General features: G+C 48.9%; 1 protein-coding gene and 1 long non-coding RNA gene across 2 annotated transcripts; both read right to left on the bottom strand.

Annotated features, from left to right (window-relative positions):
- Positions 1-669: 669 nt before the first annotated feature.
- On the bottom strand, positions 670-7,383 carry LOC149912165 (rho GTPase-activating protein 32-like). Its single transcript, XM_090131263.1, has 15 exons — positions 6,908-7,383; positions 6,273-6,359; positions 5,852-5,929; positions 5,078-5,200; positions 4,819-4,896; positions 4,424-4,505; positions 3,802-3,945; positions 3,423-3,525; positions 3,195-3,327; positions 2,947-3,029; positions 2,479-2,586; positions 1,983-2,128; positions 1,316-1,520; positions 995-1,140; positions 670-806 (listed from the first exon to the last, which is right to left on the bottom strand). Exons 3-14 carry the CDS (start codon positions 5,903-5,905, stop codon positions 1,116-1,118), a joined length of 1,284 nt encoding a protein of 427 aa, XP_089987389.1. The 5' UTR covers positions 5,906-5,929; positions 6,273-6,359; positions 6,908-7,383; the 3' UTR covers positions 670-806; positions 995-1,115.
- A 622-nt stretch (positions 7,384-8,005) lies between these two features.
- On the bottom strand, positions 8,006-10,892 carry LOC149912164 (uncharacterized). The gene is made up of 4 exons (XR_016462306.1): positions 10,734-10,892; positions 9,817-9,932; positions 8,162-8,377; positions 8,006-8,061 (listed from the first exon to the last, which is right to left on the bottom strand). It is a non-coding gene; the product is annotated as an uncharacterized LOC149912164 (long non-coding RNA).
- Positions 10,893-22,789: the final 11,897 nt, after the last annotated feature.

Genomic DNA, 22,789 nt, shown 5'->3' with positions numbered 1-22,789 from the left:
ATCCAAGGCATCAAAATGCATCAGAAAGCCCTGAAAAGCATCACAAAGCCACAGCCAGGAAGCTTGGGAGTATCATGAGCAGCATCCAGGATGCGAGAGATTATTTGCTACCATGCCAAATGGTAGCAGAGCTCCCCCTGCAGACATCCCAAAGCCAGACAAAACAGGAACAAACCCGGAGCTGTGCTGCACGCACCCCACAGCCACAGCATTGCAAGCTGGGGTGCCTTGCTGTGTGCTGCATTCATCCCAGTCCGTGTGAATGAAGACTCTGGAGGCAGTCAAGGCGTTGATTGAGCACGAGTGTGCTTTTATTATTATATAAAGGACAGGAGGGTGTGAGAGGTCCACGGTGAAGATGGGACTCATCCTGTCTTGTCATGGAGAGAGTGGCTCAGAGCTCTCAGTGCTGCTCTCTGATGCCTGGGACTGGAGGCCTGATTGAAAGTCCTCCTGCAAGAGGCTCTGCTCCTCCTCACTGACACTGACCTGCTCCTGCATGGAGGTGCTGCTGTTGGGGCACTCACACTGCTCTTGGGATGGCCTGCACTGCAGAGACTCCTGGTTACAATCCAGGCTGGTGACTGTGGTTTCTGGCAGGCCCAGGTCAGCATTTTGAGCAGAGCCAGGTGTAATGAGGGCATGAACTTCGATGAGCTCCTTCTCTCCATTAATGTTGTCAGACGGAAGGCTGCTGTTGGAACTGCAGCAATTTGTGCTTCCTAAGAGCTCTCCACTGATGGAAGCACAGAGAGCATCCTCGCTACTTGCCCTGGATCTTGTGGGTTGGCAAGGGCTCGATTCACCTAGAAAGGATACACAGGGGTTAGTGTCAAACTTTCACAAGCTGAATTACGACAGTGGTTCTTGATCAGGGGTGAACTGAAGATGTTGGGCAGGGGCTGGAACGCCAGAAAGAGATACAAGTGCAGAGCAAGCTTGAATTCTATGCTCCTGAAAAGCAGGGATTTGGAAGCTGCATTTGCACCCTTACCTGCCAGGACTACCACTGCTGTTTCTGAGGGCTGCCTGGCATTGCGCTGCAGTTGGCGTTTGCTGCCAGAGGATGGCTTTCTGAGGCTGAAGCAGCAACACCAACTGCTAGCTGGTGATTCCTACTTCTTGCTGTGTGGATTTTGTCTGGAGAGAGAAAACAGCCAACGCTGTGAGTCGTGCGTGGTGAAGGGTGAGGGAAGAGCTGCACTGAGCTCTTGGCAGCAGTTGCTTGTTCCTAGCACTGCCTGGTTTCTGCAGGAAAACACAAAAACCCACCCAAACAATGATGCTAGGTGCTGGAAAAGAAAGTCCTCTTTACCTGTCAGATGGAAAGTCGATGACAGTGTGGAATTTGCCCTGCCCAGCTGCAGGGCTTTCTTCCACTTCAATGTCCCTGCTGCTCTCTGTTACCACAGAAGAGGTGCTGTGGCCTCGCCTCTGTGCCTGTGCCTCCTCCAGGCTGAGCAGCTTTGTGGCAGCAGAAGAGACCCCCACAGACTTGGGCCCTGGGAGAGAATTGTGCCCTGTCAGGGAAAAGCACAGGTAAGAGTGAGGATCAGAAAGCAGCAGCACAGCCACCACGGTTCTGGGGGAGGTGCTGTATTTTTCTCAGGCTTGCTTATCCGAGCCACTGGAAGAAGAGGAGCCCAAAATAACCATGTGGGCAGAGGTCTGTTTATGGCAAAGGACATGGTCATCATTAAGAGAGCTCACCCCTAGATAAAAGGGGCAGGGAACTGAGAAAGCTTCGCTGCAACGCTTGCATCAAGCTTCTCCTGCGTGCAAACATAATAATGACAGTTTCCTCCTTGTGAAGTTTGGGCTTGGACATTCTCAGCATCCAGCAACAGGATGCCATACCCTAATGGAAGCCCAGAGGTCTGTAGTCCCCTTGATGGTAAAAGAGTATCTCAGAGGTCCTGGAGAAGGCCTGCATTTGATCAAGGTGTCAGGTCAAGATCAAGCTAATGGAGGAAGACACTCACCTGCTGCATCTGCAATGTCTGCTCCGGATTTGGAGCAGAAGAGGACGTCTGTGTGGTTGATGATGAATTCCACCACATCCGACTGCATCTGCAGCTCCATGCAGGCAGCTCTTCCGCTGGCGCAGGCAGACTCGTTCTGCTGTGATCTGTAGAAAAGGCAGATTTTAGAAGTCATTTCTCCAAGACCGTTTCCCCGAGTCTGAATTGTTGCAGCCAAAAGCTGTCAGCTGAGGCTCTGGAGACTTCCGCAGTGGGCAATCAGTGATGCCACTGCAGAAATTCCCCTGGATGATCAAGGACACGTCAGTCCCATCTCAACAAGACTGCAGAAATTGTCACCTAGACATTGTGCCCATGGGGATGGAGAACAGCCCAGGCTCCTGCACTTCTGTCAGCCACAGATTTTACAGAAGAGCACATTTGATGGAGAAAAAGGGAAGACTGCTTTTCTTAACTGGAGAACAGAGGAAGTGTTGAAACAGAACCAGAAGTTTACCTTAAGAGGTTTGGAGCCCACACAATGGCTAGGTTCTTGGCATGCATGTTTGTTACCGTGGAGCTCCCAGCCAGACACGCCAAGTGTCTCATCAGGAACTCCAGTGTCCTGGAAAACAAGAGAAGCAAACGTTCAGCACCAACGAGCATGCTGTGCTGCAATTCAGAAAGCAAACCTCCATTCATGCTACTTCTTGTGATTGCTACTGTCACAGAAGATGAAGTAGATCCAACTTGACTGAGTGCCACGCTGCAGCACCAAGCCCCAGCACAGCACAGCCGCAGCCATCAGCTGCACCAAGCGTGCCCCCGTGCCCAGGAACTGACCCCATAAAGTAAGCCCATGGAGCCTTCAACCCTTCAGCATACACAGGCATCGTGTTGCCGGCGTGAGACAGAGCCTGGAACCGCATCATTGCCCTCTGCAATGCAGCAGGACTGAGCTCAGCAGGCTGAGGGCAGCACTGACCTGTAGTGAGGAGCGGGCAGCTGCTGGATGACGTCCTGCATTCTGAGCAGCCGCTCCTCCTCTGTAGCGGCACCAACAGCATCCTGGAGTAGTGCAGAAAGGGAGCGAGACACCAATCAGGCTAGTACACCACTGCGAGTAAACCTCGTGGGGCTGACAGCAAAAGGGCCTCCGAGCTGGGGCACTGCTGCAGCCATCTGCCAAGAGGCCCAGGAAGAGGGAAATGAAAGACGTGGCCTTGTGCTTACCGAGAACTTGCCGTACAGCTGGTGGGTGAGCAGAGGGTTCGGGAGCTCCCTGAAGTACATCTTGCAGAGGGAGCTCACGCTGTGAATGTCACGGACGGTGAGCTCAGGAATCTGCTCCGACTCAAATTCCTGCCTGGAGAGAGGGACGCAAACCCGGTTGAGCGAGAGGAAGGCAAGCCCAAAGCCACACCAGATGCACTCAGGCTGTGTCAGTCGCAGCACTCTTACCGCAGTCTCTGGATGTTGGACGCGACGCCGGACAGGCGGTATATCCCCTGCACCACGCCGTGCTGCTCAATGAACTCAGCGCAGCTCTGGAGGACCTGGGGGACTAAAGAACACGTGCCAGCCGTCAGTGGAGCTCCTGATTCAATCGTGCTGCAGGCTGTGCTTCACATCCTATCCACTAAGCCCAGCCAGGCTTGGCTGAAGCAAATACAGATGTGCTTGTCTCTTAGGAGCATCCGCCTCACTTGATCCTTCAGCCATCAACTCCCATTACACGTGTCTCCACGGCTATCAGCCTGCCCCCTGCTAGATATGAGCTCCCTTTCATCTTCTTTAGATGCCCAGCAGAGGAAGATCTCAGGAATGGGCAGCTCCTTACCATCACGACCGGAGTGGAGAAGATGCTCTCCCAGGTCACCGCCAAACACCCTTTCCTTCTCCACCTCCCGCTCGGTCGGTTTCTTTGGGCGGGCCTTCACCAAGGAACGAAGGAAGGTGAGGATCTTGCTGCGTTTCTTGGGCACTGCACAACAAAAGGAAGAAACCAGGTCATTTCAGGTTTGGCTCCGTTGGACGAGGCCGAGCACAGCACATTCTACAGAGCACGTCAGAACGGGAAGAACGTTACCAACCAGTACATACAAAAAGTGATTTTCCCCATGCCTGGAAGAGCCCAAGGCCAAGATGGTGGGGCCCTGGGCAGCCTGGTCTAATCTGACAATAAATGTGGGGGCTGGCAGTACAGCCTGATGCAGGAGGGTTGGAGCATGATGATCCCTGAGGTCCCTTCCGTCACAAGCCATTCTATGAAGATTCTATAGTTTTGCCAAGTCCAATCATAAAATCAGGAGGATTGGGCCAAATCTCTGCCCCATGGTGTGCATGAAGAATCATCAACACAGAGGACAATGTGGCATGGATAAAGGAGGTATTAAACATGGAACACACCCCAATAAAGACTTCATTTTGCTTCCCCACACCATCAAATGTAACATCCGTACCTGGCTTTGGCACAGAGTTGATGAGTGCCTCAGGAATGTTCTTATTAATGAGTTCCACACACTCCCCTGGGAAAAATCCAACCTATAACAAGAAGAGAGGCCAACTATTGCATGCAGCACTTCTCAGGTCTGAACTGTTAAACCAAAAGGCACGTAACATTTCCCTCGGAACGTGCTTGCCTGACGTTCCATAAGACTATCCAGCAGAAAATGGCCATAGTTCACAGCATAAAGGTAATAATTTTTCAACATTTGCAGCCAAAGGCAAGGTCCTCTGACACCGACACAGGGAAACTGTTTATGTCCACTAGGCGTCCTGTGCAGGCAGAGCAGCTCTAAGCTGAGATTCCTGCCTTTACTGAAGTTGCACTCTCCAGTCTGAAGCTTGTGCCTACCTGGAAGCCGAGCTTGCCTCTCCACCAGGGGGTCAGCTCCTTTGGTGGCATGTCGATGACACACACGATGTCTCCCACCTGCAAGAGAGTGCAACGTCAATCCCAGCTTCAGCACGGCTGGGAGGAAAGCACAGCTCAAATGACTGCATTCTTCTGCACTGCCAAACATCGCCGAGCATTAAAGCACTTGCACCAGTGCAGCTCTGAAGGCATTTGCCATTGTAAAATTGAGCAACAAGGAACGCCTTGAACTGCTTACCTCAAAGGAGAGTTCATCCGCTGCCTGGGCAACGTATCTCTTAATAGCATGGGCAGCAGCAATAGCTGGAACATTCACAGGTGCCACCTCATGGTCTAGCAGGGGCTTCCCCTTGTTCTCAGCCTGAAACAGAGAGCACAGGCCACGGTGAGGAGCTGGGAACCAACAAGGAGGATTTCAAGGTGAGGAGCACATCTGCAGAGAAAGCTGCAGGAAATGCACTCGGTCCTTATCGTGGGCACTTCAGAAGGAACTGCAAGTCTAATAACGGCTGTTTCTCTCCCTGGTGTGCAGCAGGCACACGCCAGGCAATGCAAAGATGCATCTCTCCCCACCCAGACTAATCAGCAATGGCACTGACGCAGACAGGTGGCCTTGTCCATTTTGCCCCCTCCTTTCCTGCGCTCTTTGTGCAGGAAGGCTGACTGTTTCAGATGCTAGGAGACCGTGCAGAGGGAAACCAAAGCTACGGCTGCAGTTACAAGGTGCAAACAGTGCCATTGCAAGCACCAAGCAGCTCTCTTGAGCAGTCCAACCAACAGCGAGGCCAAACAGAGCAGAGAATGATTGTTGTTTCTGCAGCCATTTCAAGGGAAAAGTCAGTAGAGGACAAACACAACACCCGAGATGGCTCTGGTACTTTTATAAACTTGCCACTCTTGCACTACTGTCTTGCCACAGAGGAGCTCTCTTGGAAAGCAGGAGAGCACATCTGCGGCTCACTCTGCTGGCTGCAGTCAGGGAACAAAGACCAATCAGAGCTTCATACTCTACCTCTGTCCATGCCAGGTCAGGCCCACAGCTGATCTCGCTGCACGCCACAGCCATCAGCGTAGGTGTGACAAGCTGGAACTGAAAAGAAACACACTTTTATTTTCTCTGTTCACATCTCTGCTGTGCTCCCTACAGCTGTCGGGCACACTCACACAGCCCAAGCACGCCTGCTGGTGTCCCTGGTGATGCTGTGCAGCTCTGCACAAGCTGGGGCTGGGACTCTTTGCCTAAGGGATTGGTTTCCTGTAGACCAGCTGGTCACAGCACCACAGACAGCATCCTTCTGAGGGCTGAGCTGCAGAGCACGTGGAGAAAACCCACACGTGACCAGCGTCCCATCAAAGCTGGATGAGGCTGTGTTACTAAACACGGGGCGTCACGGGCTGCTAAAGCATGTGGGGGGACAAACCATGGCAGGTACCTGGCAAGAGATCAGAACGAGGGAGAGAAATCTCACGAATCCGCAGCCGTTCCTTGTCACTATGCTCTGATCTTCCACGAGCAAAAGCTGCAGCAGGGAAGCAGGCAGAGGGTGGAGAGAGGAGAGAGAAAGAGCAGGTCAGTTTGCTTCCACGGTTTAGCAAAGACTACGACGGAAAATCCAAAGTCTGCCCTCCCTCAACTTAAAAACTCAAGTTTTCAACTTAAAACCGTTTCCCCTTGTCCTGCTGTTATCTACCCTTTCAAAGAGTTGATTCCCCTCCTCTTTTTAGGCTCCCTTGAGGTACTGAAGGCTGCCATGAGGTCACCCCACAGCCTTCATTTCTCCAGGCTGAACAAGCCCAGCTCCCCCAGCCTGTCTTTGCAGGGGAGGTGCTCCTGTCCCCTGATCATCTCTGTGGCTCGCCTCTGGACCCTCTCCAACAGCTCCCTGTCTTTCTGGACACTGTAGTGCAGCTGGGGCCTCACAAGAGCAGAGCAGGGGGGGACGATCACCTCCCTGTCCCTCATGGCCACCCCTCTGCTGATGGAGATAATGTGATCCTATGAGCTCCGCCAGCCAGCAGTTCTCAGCACTCACTGTCCCCCCGTCTCTCCCACACTGTCTCAGCTTACCTACAAGGTGCTGCACAGGACGGTGTGAAGACAAAGGGACGCAGTCGGTGCACAAGTGCAACAAGCGAGCTGCTCAGTCAGAGCTCCAGCGCTCCAATGAAGGGACGCAGCACGCACTGCTCCTCCCCTCATTCTAGCCCTTATGACATCACTGAGGGCCACCAGGCTGCTCCACCACGACGGACAGGGTGGGGAGGCAAGACCAGTCACAAGGGCAGAAGATTCCAACAGCCCAGCCCAACGTTCTGGAATCAGGGGCTGCTTGGAATTCTACCCCAGCCAAATCCTGGAGAAGCTGGCACGGGGTCGTCATGACCAAAGCGCAGGACCTGGCGCTTGCTCTTGTTGAGCCTCGCACAACTGGCCTCAGTGCATCCCTCTGGAGGGCCTTCCTGCCCTCAGCCAGATGGACGCTTCCTCCCAGCAGCGTACCTTGCAGTGCTGGGCCCATGTCAAATCCACACTAGAGTGGGTTTTGTTACATTCAAGGGCATGTTGCAGCACCTATTTATTTCACCTGGAAGGAAATAAAGCAGGAGATGGGAGAAACACAGAACTGCTGCCAGACTGCTTTATCCCTTTCTCAGCCCAACTTCCCTTGCCTCATCCCCTACCCCAACTCCTGGATGATGCCCACGGGCTGATAGTTGGATCTCAAATCCATAGGACTCCTTTCACAGGGCTCCATCAAAAAGGCTGTCACACTTGTTCCGTACACTCACACTGACCCAGCAGTGGTATCACAGTCACTTAACACACACACAACAACCAAACCCCGAGCATGCACATCCCTTCCTGCGTGACTGCAGCCCACAGCTCCCCTTCACACCTCCGTGGATCTCTGGTGTTTTACACGGATGCAGCCTCGCTGCAGCTCCGTGGCTGTCACACAAGGCCTGCAGGACCTCTTTCTCTCCAAACCCCGTCTGCAGGCATTGGTTCACGAGGTTCACCTCCTGCCCTCCTGAGCAAAAACAAGCACTAAGAACAAGAGCAAAGCACACTGGACTCGACCTGGCTGGATCCCCAACCCTCAGTCCTTTCAGTCGTACCCTGGTGTGGAGACTCATCCCCAAAGCCTGGCTGGACATCAGCACAGGCATCATTCTTCAAACGCCCCATCCAAGCAGCAAGGGATCAAAGCGTTGGCACAGCTGAAACAGAAATGCTGTGTGAGTTTCCTGTTAGCACTGAGCAGGAACAAATCTACCGCTGAGCAGCAGGATGTGAGACAAGCAGCAGAAGACACCCAACCTGCAGAACCAGCTCGTTTGGGGTCGGTCCAGATGTTTGTCTGCTCCCTTCCCTGGCCCAGGCCAAGCTTGTGAGCTGCTCCTCCTTGGTGCAGGGGGAAATGGTGCAGATGCCATGTGGTGGCTATGCACAGCATGCCTTGGACTTGCTTTTCCTATCTCCATCTGCCATTAGCAAACAGCATCTCCAGCCTCCAGAGATCACTGAGTCCAACCCCTGCACAACAGTGAAAAAAAAGATATGATAAGGGGTACTTAAAGCACAGCATCTGTAATCAGATCAGACTCCTGCACTGTGAAGACTTCCATGAGTATTCCTGCAGAGTGCATCACTTAGTCTCTCTTTAGCCTTGTGTTCATGGTTTTCCTGTAAGAGCTTGTCTAAACACTGCCTATAATCGTGGTTATGCTAGAAGCATTTGGATTTATTGATCCTCAGTGTGATTTCAGTAACAAATCCAGATGCTTTTTTGTTAAGGGCAGCTTTCAATTTCTCAACTGAAATTTCAATATTGCATTAGGTGTTGACAACCACGGGGCTGCAGTACAGAGAATTACAGGGAGATTAATTTCTCCATCTCCATTCTCCTAGACATTTATGATTACAGTGATGTAGTTATATACAAAGTTGCAAGATACCAAAGCTAGAATAACCTCTTGGTGCAGCAGGATGTCTGGAGCCCAAGTGCAGAGTCTCAGTGTTGCAAAGCCTTGAAGAGGTGCAGCGTATGTGCTGGGGCTGATGACACAGACACTGGAGCAAGGCCAGTGTGATGTTAGAAACTTGACCAGCAGCTGATCTGTTGTCAGCCATTTCTGGACACAAACGGGATCTGGTCGACTTAGGACATGACCTTTGGGCTGGAGAGCAACTCCCCGAGGAATCACACAGCCACTGCAGACCGTTGGCAAGAACCCCATACCAAAACAGCTCATCTGCAATCAGTTTTTAATCTGTGCAGCAGTGATTGGAACAGGCGCACGCTCTCTGCAATTGCAGGAATGTTCACAAGTGGAATGTACATCACCTGTGTGCTCCAGCTCTTCTGTGTGCATGCTAGGAGAAGTGATCCCCCTGCACCCAGGGCTGCAATAAAGTCCTGTGGGCTTTCTAACCTGCCCACCAGCAGCCCAGGCTGCCCAGAGCCACATCCAGCCTGGCCTTGGATGCCTGCAGGGATGGGGCATCCACAGCCTCCCTGGGCAACCTGTTCCAGTGCCTCACCACCCTCTGGCTGAAAAACTTCCTCCTCACATCCAACCTAAACCTCAACACCCCTCGTCTCAGTTTAAAGCCATTCCCCACGTGTCCCATCACTGTCCACCCTCCAAAACAAAACACCTCGGCTGTTCAACACTGAAAGAGCAAAATAACCCACAGCTCTTACTTCCACTGTATGCATTTAATTCCAAACTTAAGGTCACAGGTTAATTACTCATGTGATCCTTCCTGACAGAAGAACTACTCGTAGTGATGTGTAGGAGTAAGGAACTGTTTGAAAAGGTCATGGACATATTAGAACTTGCAGCATTTTTCTTAATAGATGCCTACATTGCAAAGCATTTTGTAAAACACACGTTACAAGTACTGTGCATTGGATTACACTATATCAAACTCTAAGTAACAATACAGGTTGCTTTTAAATCTACACTTACATGCTAACTCCTTGATAAAATTCCTGACTGCCTTCAGTTTTATAGCCAAAGCAGTGTTTGAGCTGGTAATGTACTCTTGAACAGCACTGCTGCCTTCAGCATTTGTATGTTTAGATCTGAAAAGAGAACTTGGTCATTATTTCACGATGAGAGAATCTTATATGACAAAACAGAATTACAAAAATCTGACAATACTGTAAAATGCCAGCGTAAGAATGTGGCTTTGATTTTTTTTTTTTCTTTTTTTTTTTTTAAATGGTGAGTGTACCATTAATTCAAGACAAGAATTTTGTTTGTAAGTCGATCTCTATAACTGTTCTTGGCATCATTCTGTAGGATGAACTAGATACATGGAATTTGGCACTGGCTCCCCAGGGCAGTGGTTTGGCACTGAGCTGACAAAGGCCAAAGAGCATTTGCACAATGCTCTCAGACACAGGGCTTGACCCATAGGAGGTCCGGTGTGGAACCAGGAGGTGGAATACATGATCCTCGAGGTCCCTTCCAAATACAGATATTCCATGATCCTCTAATACTTATATTCCCAAGTCCTGTACACAGTGCTCAGATGCTTAATTGAAAGGTTCCATGAAACAGTGAGGTATCTATGTCCCTTTACCACTCAGTTATTCAATTTGCCACATGGATCTTTTATCCAGTCACATTAAAAAACCCCTCAAAGTATTTCCTTCAGTCTTCCATTCTGATAGAGCTTTCTGGAGCAAATAAAGAGTTGCAACTCAGAATGTCCACACCTCCCTTCCTGCACCCTGCATACTTTTTTCATTGCACTGTGATTACGTACCATTCTATTGTCACCCTCATTCTGTCATTATCTAGGCAGTTTACTGCCATTAAATTTTCCAGCAACAGATGCCCACAAGTACAGCCAGCCTGGAAATATTTTGATTACTTACCTTTGTCCTGATGTCCTTGTAGGAGGTGGGACATTTCTCCATCTCAGCAGCAGAGGGCAGGAGGGGTCCAAGGTGAGGGCACGCTCTCCTCTATTTTTCTGGCACTCAAAGACAAAGGGAACAAGAAAACCAGACGTGTTCCCTTCCCACGGCAAACACCAGCCTTTCCATCCTTACAGTCCTTCCTGCCATCAGCAGAGATATTTTGCTTTCTTGTGCCACTTCATCCCTTTAGCATCTGGCATTCTAACAAAAAAGTACTCTAACACAGGAATTTTAATATTTTCATATTAAATGTCAGAATTAAGGAACCATTATTATTACCAAATATTTAAAACATTCAACCCAGTGAGAAGTGAACTGATGTTGCATTTAGCATTCAGATAAGAACTTGACATTTCTCCGGGAAATTCTGTAATCATCATAGTGTTTAACAGTTTTCAGTTTATGAATACTAGTTAAGTCTTCACTAATACATTATCTTCTTCCCCCTTTATGCTTTCTATATTGCTTCTGAAGCAGACTTACCTCATGATTGAATAAATGTATAGTAACGTCCAAGGTGCTTGGATTGAACAAAAATAATCCCAGTATGGGGTTCAGTCAGACTTCTATAGAATAGGTGAATCTTATGCACTGGTGCCAGAGATTTCCAATAGACGACAGGAAGTTCAACAGATGAAAAGTGCACCTAAGTAAAAAGTGCTACTTTAATAAACTATAGTCTCATTGTCAAGCCTTGCACTGTCTCAGCAGATTATTACAAAATGTTCATTCAAGCAGGAATTAAGAGATGCGTCTGAATTGATAACAACAACGAGTAATTAAGAAAGCTTGACTGCAGTCTGCTTGAGGATTCCAGTCTGAAGTGTGTTCCACCTGATGACAACTGGGAATGTCTTTCTCTCACCATTAGAACCATTGCACCTCTGACTAAACACATAGCTAATCACCACTGAAAACTAACTACATGTTGATTAACATTCAGAGAGATTGTGCAGGTGTCCTTTTAGGAACTGGCCTACAGTATGCTAAGAGGGATGGATGTGGGGACATTAGGATAACGTGCCCTCTGCCTTTTAAGACAGCCCCAGCAGAGCAGGTCAGCAGGCTGAAGAGCTGCGTGGGTCACCAGGGCTCAGAGACTTCACTCGGCCATCTGCAAGTTGAGGGCCTTCAGCCCAAGCTGCCCTTTTCCATGCAGGCAAGGAGGCCAAGAGAAGGTGGATCGGCACGGTTCTGGTGCAGACAGGGGCTGCAGTGTGAGCAGGCCTACACAGACAAGGCTGTGCCCACACAGAGTGACAGCAGCTTTCGCTGTGAGCAGATTCCCAGGGGGCCTGAGCCATGGCAGTTCTTGATGGCAGCATGTTCCAATCAGCCCTGGAAGTCTTCTCTGGACGTCTGTCGCATTCTGGAATCCACACTGAGGACGCAGTCGCTGTGTCAGAGCAGCTGGCAGAGTCACGGGGAACCGTGACGTAGTTGGCCCAGGGAGCAACAACAAGGCCTGCACTGCTCAGCCAGCCCAGGCCAAAGGGGAGCACGAGAGAGAGCAGAGGAGAGAGGGGGGAAAGAGGGCCAGGAAGGAAAGGCCTGTGCCTGAATGGACGTGTAGCAGCAGCTGCTGACAGCAAACTCGGTGATGGCAGGGGCACAGCAGAGCAGTGCAATGCTGGCAGCTTCCTGTGTCTTTCACACAGGCACTGCAGACATGGCCAGCACTGGGAGATCAGCAGAACTGCTGCACACCTCTGCCAGCCCAGGCCAGAGGAGTGCAGAACAGTGAGCTGCTGCTGAGGGGAGAGAGGATGGCCTGAGAGCTGACCTGAGAGGCAGGGCTGGCTGTGTGACAGCAGCCTCTGTGTCCTCCTCCTGTGTCTGTGAGGGCCAGAGGGCCAGAAGAGAACATGCCCAGACAACGAAGCCCTGCTGTCCTCTGCTGCTCAGCTGGAGAGATGTTCCGCCTTCCTGAAGGACGCTGATCCAAAGGGAAGGAATCAAAGGAAGTCCAGGCTGGCTGTCCTTGTGGGCATCAGCTGCTGGCAGCTGCCTCTGTGCTGCCATGGGCAGGGCACAGCACACACAGTGTTTGCAGTTCCCTGTGTGACACTGGCCCTGGTGACCTGACAGCCATAGGGAGACAAGAGAAAGAGCTGCCTCCCTCTGCCAGATGAGGCAAAGGTGAGAATCCCAGAATCACAGCATGGCCCGGCTTGGAAAGGAGCTCAAGGTTCATGAATCTCCAACCCTTGGCTCTCCAAGGGTGCACAGGGGGCTTTGTTCTCCCTGTGGTGCAGCTTCAGTGCCAACTCACAGCTGAGCTGGTTGGCACACTGTGACAGCCTGCCGCTCTGAAGCTCTTGGGGCAGTGCTCAGTTCTTTCTGAAGTACTCTGGAAAATGCTGCTTCTCCTTCACCAAGTCTGTTTCCAGACAGACGTCTTTTTCTCCTCTGTACACACAAACAGTATCTTGTAACTCCCTGGCACAGTGCTCAGAAGTGATACTTCTGGAAGCACGTCAGAGAAAAGTGGCCTTGTCCCAGTGGACTTTCAGAGCAGATGAGAACAAGTCTTGGTTGACGGCTTTCTTCTGCTTCTGGAACTGCACAGGCAGGTTGTGTGTTGTCATACTTTATGCCAGAGTGCCAAACTGAAGCAGTTTCTGCAACTTCTTTTTTTCATACTTGTCACTCTTTGCTATTTCTGAGACCTTAACTTAGTCATTTTTAATGCGCTCTCATCTAAACTACTGTGTCCTCCAGTGTCAGTGTTGTATGAATCAGGACTGTGGGATTTCATCAGTGAAAGGATTCTGCTCTAATGACTGTCATTCTAAAGCTGATATTGTTTCTACCGCATCAGGCTTGCATGAAGCATCTCTGATCAACAGAGAAATCAGAAAAATTGCTTTTCCTATTGCAGTTTCCTTTTAACTAGTGATGAAAGCTGTCAGTTTATTTTTGGCACCAGAAATCCTGGGATGCAACCAGGTTAGATAAGAAGTGACACTGAGTCAACAGTAAGGGAACACAGATGAGATAGCATCACACAGCTCTGGAAAAGATGTTCCAGCTCTGTGTCTACCTACACCTTCAGGAGATGAAAAGTACTGGCTTACTGAGGTGTCCTGGGTTGCAGGTTCTGTTAATCTCCATTTCTGGAAGAGCTGCTTGCAATAAATACCTTGTAAGGTGAATGAGCTTGATAGAAGTAGGGTGTGAAAGAGATGGATTTGCTGTTTCCCTGAAGGTGCAGGAGTATTGCTGTGCCTACAGTCAGTAAACAAGGCAGAAATCACTGTGTTCCTCAGAATGAAAAGCAAAAGAATAAAAATCTTTTTGGGAGTGACAGCACGCCTGAATGAAGCACAAATCTAAACATTTAAAATAAGGGCTAGTGTCAAAGGGACTTGCAGTATTTCTCGAGAAGAAATATTTGATGCTTCTTTAGGAAAGTCATCATAACAAAAGTGTACTGATGTCTTTGCTGAGGATTTCCTTGGTTCCAGCCTGAAGGTGTGCGCAGGCATGAGCAGGCAGTGCTGAGCTGCAGGTGAGTGCCTGTGTCCCACAGCAGGAAACCCGTGGATGTCTTCAGGGGGTTGAAATGGGCAGAGCTGTGAAACCTGCAGGCTTTCACTGAAATTGTCCCCTGCTTTATTTTGTAATCTTAGTTTCACCAATGCTTTCCAATATAATTTTCGTATGAATGCAGATACATGGGATAGGATTTAAAGTTTTTATGGTGCTGCTGTATAGTTTTCTGTGGTCATCATAAGCCAATAAAAAAAATAAATGGTAATCAGGCAATCTATTAACAACCTGTGGCACGTGTCAAAACAATGAAATTCCTTGCAGGAAGACAATATTGCCATATAATAATGTGGCTATCCAAAACTGTAAATTATACTTGATGAGCTGGAGATAAACCTGAAATGCAGGACTTTGATCTTAGCCAAGAATAATAAAACTTATTATCATTCTTAAATTGGCAGCTGCTATCAAAAGCCTGTGTCTTATTTCCCTTTTAGTAACACTGGCTAAATCAGAGAAAGTGATAAAAGAATTTCATGATTGCAGCTTAGGGATTCTTTCCCACTTGAACAGAAGTAATCTATGTCCAAAAATGTCTGTAAATACTTTTTCTATCTTATTTTGCCAGATGTATTGATATTTGAGATGAATGGCAAAAACATTTTGCGTACATAGATAAGCAGTGCAAATTTGCAGGATTGTTTTAGAGAAAAAAGCTCCGGTTATCTGATCGTTTCCATGCAGAAATAAGATTTACAGAAAAATTCTCCTTATTATTATTCACGCATGAATAAGTACAAAAAAGAGATGTGGGGGATGTTGTTTCAATTCAAGCTGATTGTAGGAAGGACTGTCGGGATGGAAAGGCTAGTGTCTGCCATGGGCAAAGAAACACTTCTGGTTTTCATCTTCTCTTTGCCTTTGAGTGCAAGAGGCCATGAGGAGAGTGTGCCCTAAACTTGGACCCTTTTTGACCATTGCAGCAGAGATGGAGAAGTGTTCAACCTTCTAGAAGGACTTCAGGACAAAGATATGTAATGAAAATAAGTCCAGGTTGGCTGTCCTTGTGGGCATCAGCTGCTGACATCTGCATAGTTGTTGCTATGGGAATGGCAGAACAGCTGGAATGTTGCATTTCCTTGTGTGACACAAGCACTGGTGAATTCAAAGCCAGAGGTGTATAATAGAAAGAGCATCACCTCCCTTCCATATTAGGTAAAGGTGAGTGGGATGTTGTTTCAATTAGTGCTGATGGCAGGAAGACTGTAAGGATGGAAAGGCTGGTGTTTGCCATGGGCAGGGAAACACATCTTGTTTTCATTTTCTCTTTCTCTTTGAGTGCCAGATAAAGGGCAGAGTGTGCCCTCACCTTGGACCCCTCCTGCCCTCTTCTGCTGAGATGGAGAAATGTTCCAGCTTCTAGAAGGACATCAGGACAAAGATATGTAATGTAAATAAGTCCAGGCTGACTGTCCTTGGGGGCATCAGCTGCTGGCATCTGCATTGCTGCTGCCATGAGCATGGCACAGCAGGTAAAAGATTGCTTTTCCTTGTGTGACACAGGAGCTCTTGACTTGAAAGCTAGAGGGATGCAATAGAAAGAGCTGCAACCTCTGCCAGACATGGCAAAGGTGAGTGGGATGTTGTTTCCATTGCTGCTGATGTCAGGAAGGACGGTAAGGATGGAAAGGCTGGTGTTTGCCATGGGCTGGGAAACACATCTGGTTTTCATTTTCCCTTTGTGTGCCAGAAAAAGAGCAGAGTGTGCCCTCACCTTGGACCCCTCCTGCCCTCTTCTGCTGAGATGGAGAAATGTTCCAGCTTGTAGAAGGACATCAGGACATGGATATGTGATGAAAATAAGTCCAGGCTGGCTGTCCTTGTGGGCATCAGCTGCTGGCATCTGCATTGCTGCTGCCATGAGCATGGCACAGCAGGTAAAAGATTGCTTTTCCTTGTGTGACACAGGAGCTCTTGACTTGAAAGCTAGAGGGATGCAATAGAAAGAGCTGCAACCTCTGCCAGACATGGCAAAGGTGAGTGGGATGTTGTTTCAATTAGTGCTGATGTCAGGAAGGACTGTAAGGGTGGAAAGGCTGGTGTTTGCCATGGGCAGGGAAACACATCTGGATTTCATTTTCTCTTTCTCTTTGAGTGCCAGATAAAGAGCAGAGTGTGCCCTCACCTTGGACCCCTCCTGCCCTCTTCTGCTGAGATGGAGAAATGTTCCAGCTTCTAGAAGGACATCAGGACAAAGATATGTAATGAAAATAAGTCCAGGCTGGCTGTCCTTGTGGGCATGAGCTGCTGGCATCTGGACTTCTGCTGCCATGAGCATGGCACAGCAGGTAAAAGATTGCTTTTCCTTGTGTGACACAGGAGCTCTTGTCTTGAAAGCTAGAGGGATGCAGTAGAAAGAGCTGCAACCTCTGCCAGACGTGGCAAAGGTGAGTGGGATGTTTTTTCAATTATTCCTGAAGTCAGGAAGATTGTAAGGATGGAAAATCTGGTGTTTGCCATGGGCTGGGAAACACATCTTATTTTCATTTTCTATTTCTCTTTGAGTGCCAGATAAAGAGCAGAGTGTGCCCTCACCTTGGACCAATCCAGCTCTCTGCTTCTCAGAGGGAGAAATGTCCAAGCTTCTAGAAGGACATCAGGACAAAGATATGTAATGAAAATAAGTCCAGGCTGGCTGTCCTTGTGGGCATCAGCTGCTGGCATCTGCATTGCTGCTGCCATGAGCATGGCACAGCAGGTAAAAGATTGCTTTTCCTTGTGTGACACAGGAGCTCTTGACTTGACAGCTAGAGGGATGCAATAGAAAGAGCTGCAACCTCTGCCAGACATGGCAAAGGTGAGTGGGATGTTGTTTCAATTAGTGCTGATGTCAGGAAGGACTGGAAGGATGGAAAGTCTGGTGTTTGCCATGGGGAGGGAAACACATCTGGTTTTCATTTTCTCTTTCTCTTTGAGTGCCAGATAAAGAGCAGAGTGTGCCCTCACCTTGGACCCCTCCTGCCCTCTTCTGCTGAGATGGAGAAATGTTCCAGCTTGTAGAAGGACATCAGGACAAGGATATGTAATGAAAATAAGTCCAGGCTGGCTGTCCTTGTGGGCATCAGCTGCTGGCATCTGCATTGCTGCTGCCATGAGCATGGCACAGCAGGTAAAAGATTGCTTTTCCTTGTGTGACACAGGAGCTCTTGACTTGAAAGCTAGAGGGATGCAATAGAAAGAGCTGCAACCTCTGCCAGACATGGCAAAGGTGAGTGGGATGTTGTTTCAATTAGTGCTGATGTCAGGAAGGACTGGAAGGATGGAAAGGCTGGTGTTTGCCATGGGCAGGGAAACACAGCTGGTTTTCATTTTCTCTTTCTCTTTGAGTGCCAGATAAAGAGCAGAGTGTGCCCTCACCTTGGACCCATCCTGCCCTCTGCTGCTCTGAGGGAGAAATGTTCCAGCTTCTAGAAGGACATCAGGACAAAGATATGTAATGAAAATAAGTCCAGGCTGGCTGTCCTTGTGGGCATCAGCTGCTGGCATCTGCATTGCTGCTGCCGTGAGCATGGCACAGCAGGTAAAATATTGCTTTTCCTTGTGTGACACAGGAGCTCTTGACTTGAAAGCTAGAGGGATGCAATAGAAAGAGCTGCAACCTCTGCCAGACATGGCAAAGGTGAGTGGGATGTTGTTTCAATTAGTGCTGAAGTCCGGAAGACTGTAAGGATGGAAAGGCTGGTGTTTGCCATGGGCTGGGAAACACATCTGGTTTTCATTTTCTCTTTCTCTTTGACTGCCAGATAAACATGGGATAGTTTGCCCTCACCTTGGAACTCTCCTTCCCTCTGCTGCTGAGAGGGAGAAATGTTCCAGCTTGTAGAAGGACATCTGGACAAAGATATGTAATGAAAATAAGTCCAGGCTGGCTGTCCTTGTGGGCATCAGCTGCTGGCATCTGCATTGCTGCTGCCATGAGCATGGCACAGCAGGTAAAAGATTGCGTTTCCTTGTGTGACACAGGAGCTCTTGACTTGACAGCTAGAGGGATGCAATAGAAAGAGCTGCAACCTCTGCCAGACAAGGCAAAGGTGAGTGGGATGTTGTTTCAATTAGTGCTGATGTCAGGAAGGACTGTAAAGATGGAAAGTCTGGTGTTTGCCATGGGGAGGGAAACACATCTGGATTTCATTTTCTCTTTCTCTTTGAGTGCCAGATAAAGAGCAGAGTGTGCCCTCACCTTGGACCCCTCCTGCCCTCTTCTGATGAGATGGAGAAATGTTCCAGCTTGTAGAAGGACATCAGGACAAAGGTATGTAATGAAAATAAGTCCAGGCTGGCTGTCCTTGTGGGCATCAGCTGCTGGCATCTGCATTGCTGCTGCCATGAGCATGGCACAGCAGGTAAAAGATTGCTTTTCCTTGTGTGACACAGGAGCTCTTGACTTGAAAGCTAGAGGGATGCAATAGAAAGAGCTGCAACCTCTGCCAGACATGGCAAAGGTGAGTGGGATGTTGTTTCCATTGCTGCTGATGTCAGGAAGGACTGTAAGGATGGAAAGGCTGGTGTTTGCCATGGGCTGGGAAACACATCTGGTTTTCATTTTCCCTTTGTGTGCCAGAAAAAGAGCAGAGTGTGCCCTCACCTTGGACCCCTCCTGCCCTCTTCTGCTGAGATGGAGAAATGTTCCAGCTTGTAGAAGGACATCAGGACATGGATATGTGATGAAAATAAGTCCAGGCTGGCTGTCCTTGTGGGCATCAGCTGCTGGCATCTGCATTGCTGCTGCCATGAGCATGGCACAGCAGGTAAAAGATTGCTTTTCCTTGTGTGACACAGGAGCTCTTGACTTGAAAGCTAGAGGGATGCAATAGAAAGAGCTGCAACCTCTGCCAGACATTGCAAAGGTGAGTGGGATGTTGTTTCAATTAGTGCTGATGTCAGGAAGGACTGGAAGGATGGAAAGGCTGGTGTTTGCCATGGGCTGGGAAACACATCTTATTTTCATTTTCTATTTCTCTTTGAGTGCCAGATAAAGAGCAGAGTGTGCCCTCACCTTGGACCAATCCAGCTCTCTGCTGCTCAGAGGGAGAAATGTCCAAGCTTCTAGAAGGACATCAGGACAAAGATATGTAATGAAAATAAGTCCAGGCTGGCTGTCCTTGTGGGCATCAGCTGCTGGCATCTGCATTGCTGCTGCCATGAGCATGGCACAGGAGGTAAAAGATTGCTTTTCCTTGTGTGACACAGGAGCTCTTGACTTGACAGCTAGAGGGATGCAATAGAAAGAGCTGCAACCTCTGCCAGACATGGCAAAGGTGAGTGGGATGTTGTTTCAATTAGTGCTGATGTCAGGAAGGACTGTAAGGATGGAAAGGCTGGTGTTTGCCATGGGGAGGGAAACACATCTGGTTTTCATTTTCTCTTTCTCTTTGAGTGCCAGATAAAGAGCAGAGTGTGCCCTCACCTTGGACCCCTCCTGCCCTCTTCTGCTGAGATGGAGAAATGTTCCAGCTTGTAGAAGGACATCAGGACAAGGATATGTAATGAAAATAAGTCCAGGCTGGCTGTCCTTGTGGGCATCAGCTGCTGGCATCTGCATTGCTGCTGCCATGAGCATGGCACAGCAGGTAAAAGATTGCTTTTCCTTGTGTGACACAGGAGCTCTTGAGTTGAAAGCTAGAGGGATGCAATAGAAAGAGCTGCAACCTCTGCCAGACATGGCAAAGGTGAGTGGGATGTTGTTTCAATTAGTGCTGATGTCAGGAAGGACTGTAAAAATGGAATGTCTGGTGTTTGCCATGGGGAGGGAAACACATCTGGTTTTCATTTTCTCTTTCTCTTTGAGTGCCAGATAAAGAGCAGAGTGTGCCCTCACCTTGGACCCCTCCTGCCCTCTTCTGCTGAGATGGAGAAATGTTCCAGCTTGTAGAAGGACATCAGGACAAGGATATGTAATGAAAATAAGTCCAGGCTGGCTGTCCTTGTGGGCATCAGCTGCTGGCATCTGCATTGCTGCTGCCATGAGCATGGCACAGCAGGTAAAAGATTGCTTTTCCTTGTGTGACACAGGAGCTCTTGACTTGAAAGCTAGAGGGATGCAATAGAAAGAGCTGCAACCTCTGCCAGACATGGCAAAGGTGAGTGGGATGTTGTTTCAATTAGTGCTGATGTCAGGAAGGACTGGAAGGATGGAAAGGCTGGTGTTTGCCATGGGCAGGGAAACACAGCTGGTTTTCATTTTCTCTTTCTCTTTGAGTGCCAGATAAAGAGCAGAGTGTGCCCTCACCTTGGACCCCTCCTGCCCTCTTCTGCTGAGATGGAAAAATGTTCCAGCTTCTAGAAGGACATCAGGACAAAGATATGTAATGAAAATAAGTCCAGGCTGGCTGTCCTTGTGGGCATCAGCTGCTGGCATCTGGACTTCTGCTGCCATGAGCATGGCACAGCAGGTAAAAGATTGCTTTTCCTTGTGTGACACAGGAGCTCTTGTCTTGAAAGCTAGAGGGATGCAGTAGAAAGAGCTGCAACCTCTGCCAGACGTGGCAAAGGTGAGTGGGATGTTTTTTCAATTATTCCTGAAGTCAGGAAGATTGTAAGGATGGAAAATCTGGTGTTTGCCATGGGCTGGGAAACACATCTTATTTTCATTTTCTATTTCTCTTTGAGTGCCAGATAAAGAGCAGAGTGTGCCCTCACCTTGGACCAATCCAGCTCTCTGCTTCTCAGAGGGAGAAATGTCCAAGCTTCTAGAAGGACATCAGGACAAAGATATGTAATGAAAATAAGTCCAGGCTGGCTGTCCTTGTGGGCATCAGCTGCTGGCATCTGCATTGCTGCTGCCATGAGCATGGCACAGCAGGTAAAAGATTGCTTTTCCTTGTGTGACACAGGAGCTCTTGACTTGACAGCTAGAGGGATGCAATAGAAAGAGCTGCAACCTCTGCCAGACATGGCAAAGGTGAGTGGGATGTTGTTTCAATTAGTGCTGATGTCAGGAAGGACTGGAAGGATGGAAAGTCTGGTGTTTGCCATGGGGAGGGAAACACATCTGGTTTTCATTTTCTCTTTCTCTTTGAGTGCCAGATAAAGAGCAGAGTGTGCCCTCACCTTGGACCCCTCCTGCCCTCTTCTGCTGAGATGGAGAAATGTTCCAGCTTGTAGAAGGACATCAGGACAAGGATATGTAATGAAAATAAGTCCAGGCTGGCTGTCCTTGTGGGCATCAGCTGCTGGCATCTGCATTGCTGCTGCCATGAGCATGGCACAGCAGGTAAAAGATTGCTTTTCCTTGTGTGACACAGGAGCTCTTGACTTGAAAGCTAGAGGGATGCAATAGAAAGAGCTGCAACCTCTGCCAGACATGGCAAAGGTGAGTGGGATGTTGTTTCAATTAGTGCTGATGTCAGGAAGGACTGGAAGGATGGAAAGGCTGGTGTTTGCCATGGGCAGGGAAACACAGCTGGTTTTCATTTTCTCTTTCTCTTTGAGTGCCAGATAAAGAGCAGAGTGTGCCCTCACCTTGGACCCATCCTGCCCTCTGCTGCTCTGAGGGAGAAATGTTCCAGCTTCTAGAAGGACATCAGGACAAAGATATGTAATGAAAATAAGTCCAGGCTGGCTGTCCTTGTGGGCATCAGCTGCTGGCATCTGCATTGCTGCTGCCGTGAGCATGGCACAGCAGGTAAAATATTGCTTTTCCTTGTGTGACACAGGAGCTCTTGACTTGAAAGCTAGAGGGATGCAATAGAAAGAGCTGCAACCTCTGCCAGACATGGCAAAGGTGAGTGGGATGTTGTTTCAATTAGTGCTGAAGTCCGGAAGACTGTAAGGATGGAAAGGCTGGTGTTTGCCATGGGCTGGGAAACACATCTGGTTTTCATTTTCTCTTTCTCTTTGACTGCCAGATAAACATGGGATAGTTTGCCCTCACCTTGGAACTCTCCTTCCCTCTGCTGCTGAGAGGGAGAAATGTTCCAGCTTGTAGAAGGACATCTGGACAAAGATATGTAATGAAAATAAGTCCAGGCTGGCTGTCCTTGTGGGCATCAGCTGCTGGCATCTGCATTGCTGCTGCCATGAGCATGGCACAGCAGGTAAAAGATTGCGTTTCCTTGTGTGACACAGGAGCTCTTGACTTGACAGCTAGAGGGATGCAATAGAAAGAGCTGCAACCTCTGCCAGACAAGGCAAAGGTGAGTGGGATGTTGTTTCAATTAGTGCTGATGTCAGGAAGGACTGTAAAGATGGAAAGTCTGGTGTTTGCCATGGGGAGGGAAACACATCTGGATTTCATTTTCTCTTTCTCTTTGAGTGCCAGATAAAGAGCAGAGTGTGCCCTCACCTTGGACCCCTCCTGCCCTCTTCTGATGAGATGGAGAAATGTTCCAGCTTGTAGAAGGACATCAGGACAAAGGTATGTAATGAAAATAAGTCCAGGCTGGCTGTCCTTGTGGGCATCAGCTGCTGGCATCTGCATTGCTGCTGCCATGAGCATGGCACAGCAGGTAAAAGATTGC

Source organism: Phasianus colchicus, chromosome Z, assembly GCF_987193195.1.
Source record: "Phasianus colchicus chromosome Z, bPhaCol1.hap1.1, whole genome shotgun sequence".
In the NCBI taxonomy this organism is placed as follows: Eukaryota; Metazoa; Chordata; class Aves; order Galliformes; family Phasianidae; genus Phasianus; species Phasianus colchicus.
The sequence above is the reverse complement of the archived record's forward strand: the minus strand, read 5'-3'. Positions and strand labels throughout refer to the sequence as shown.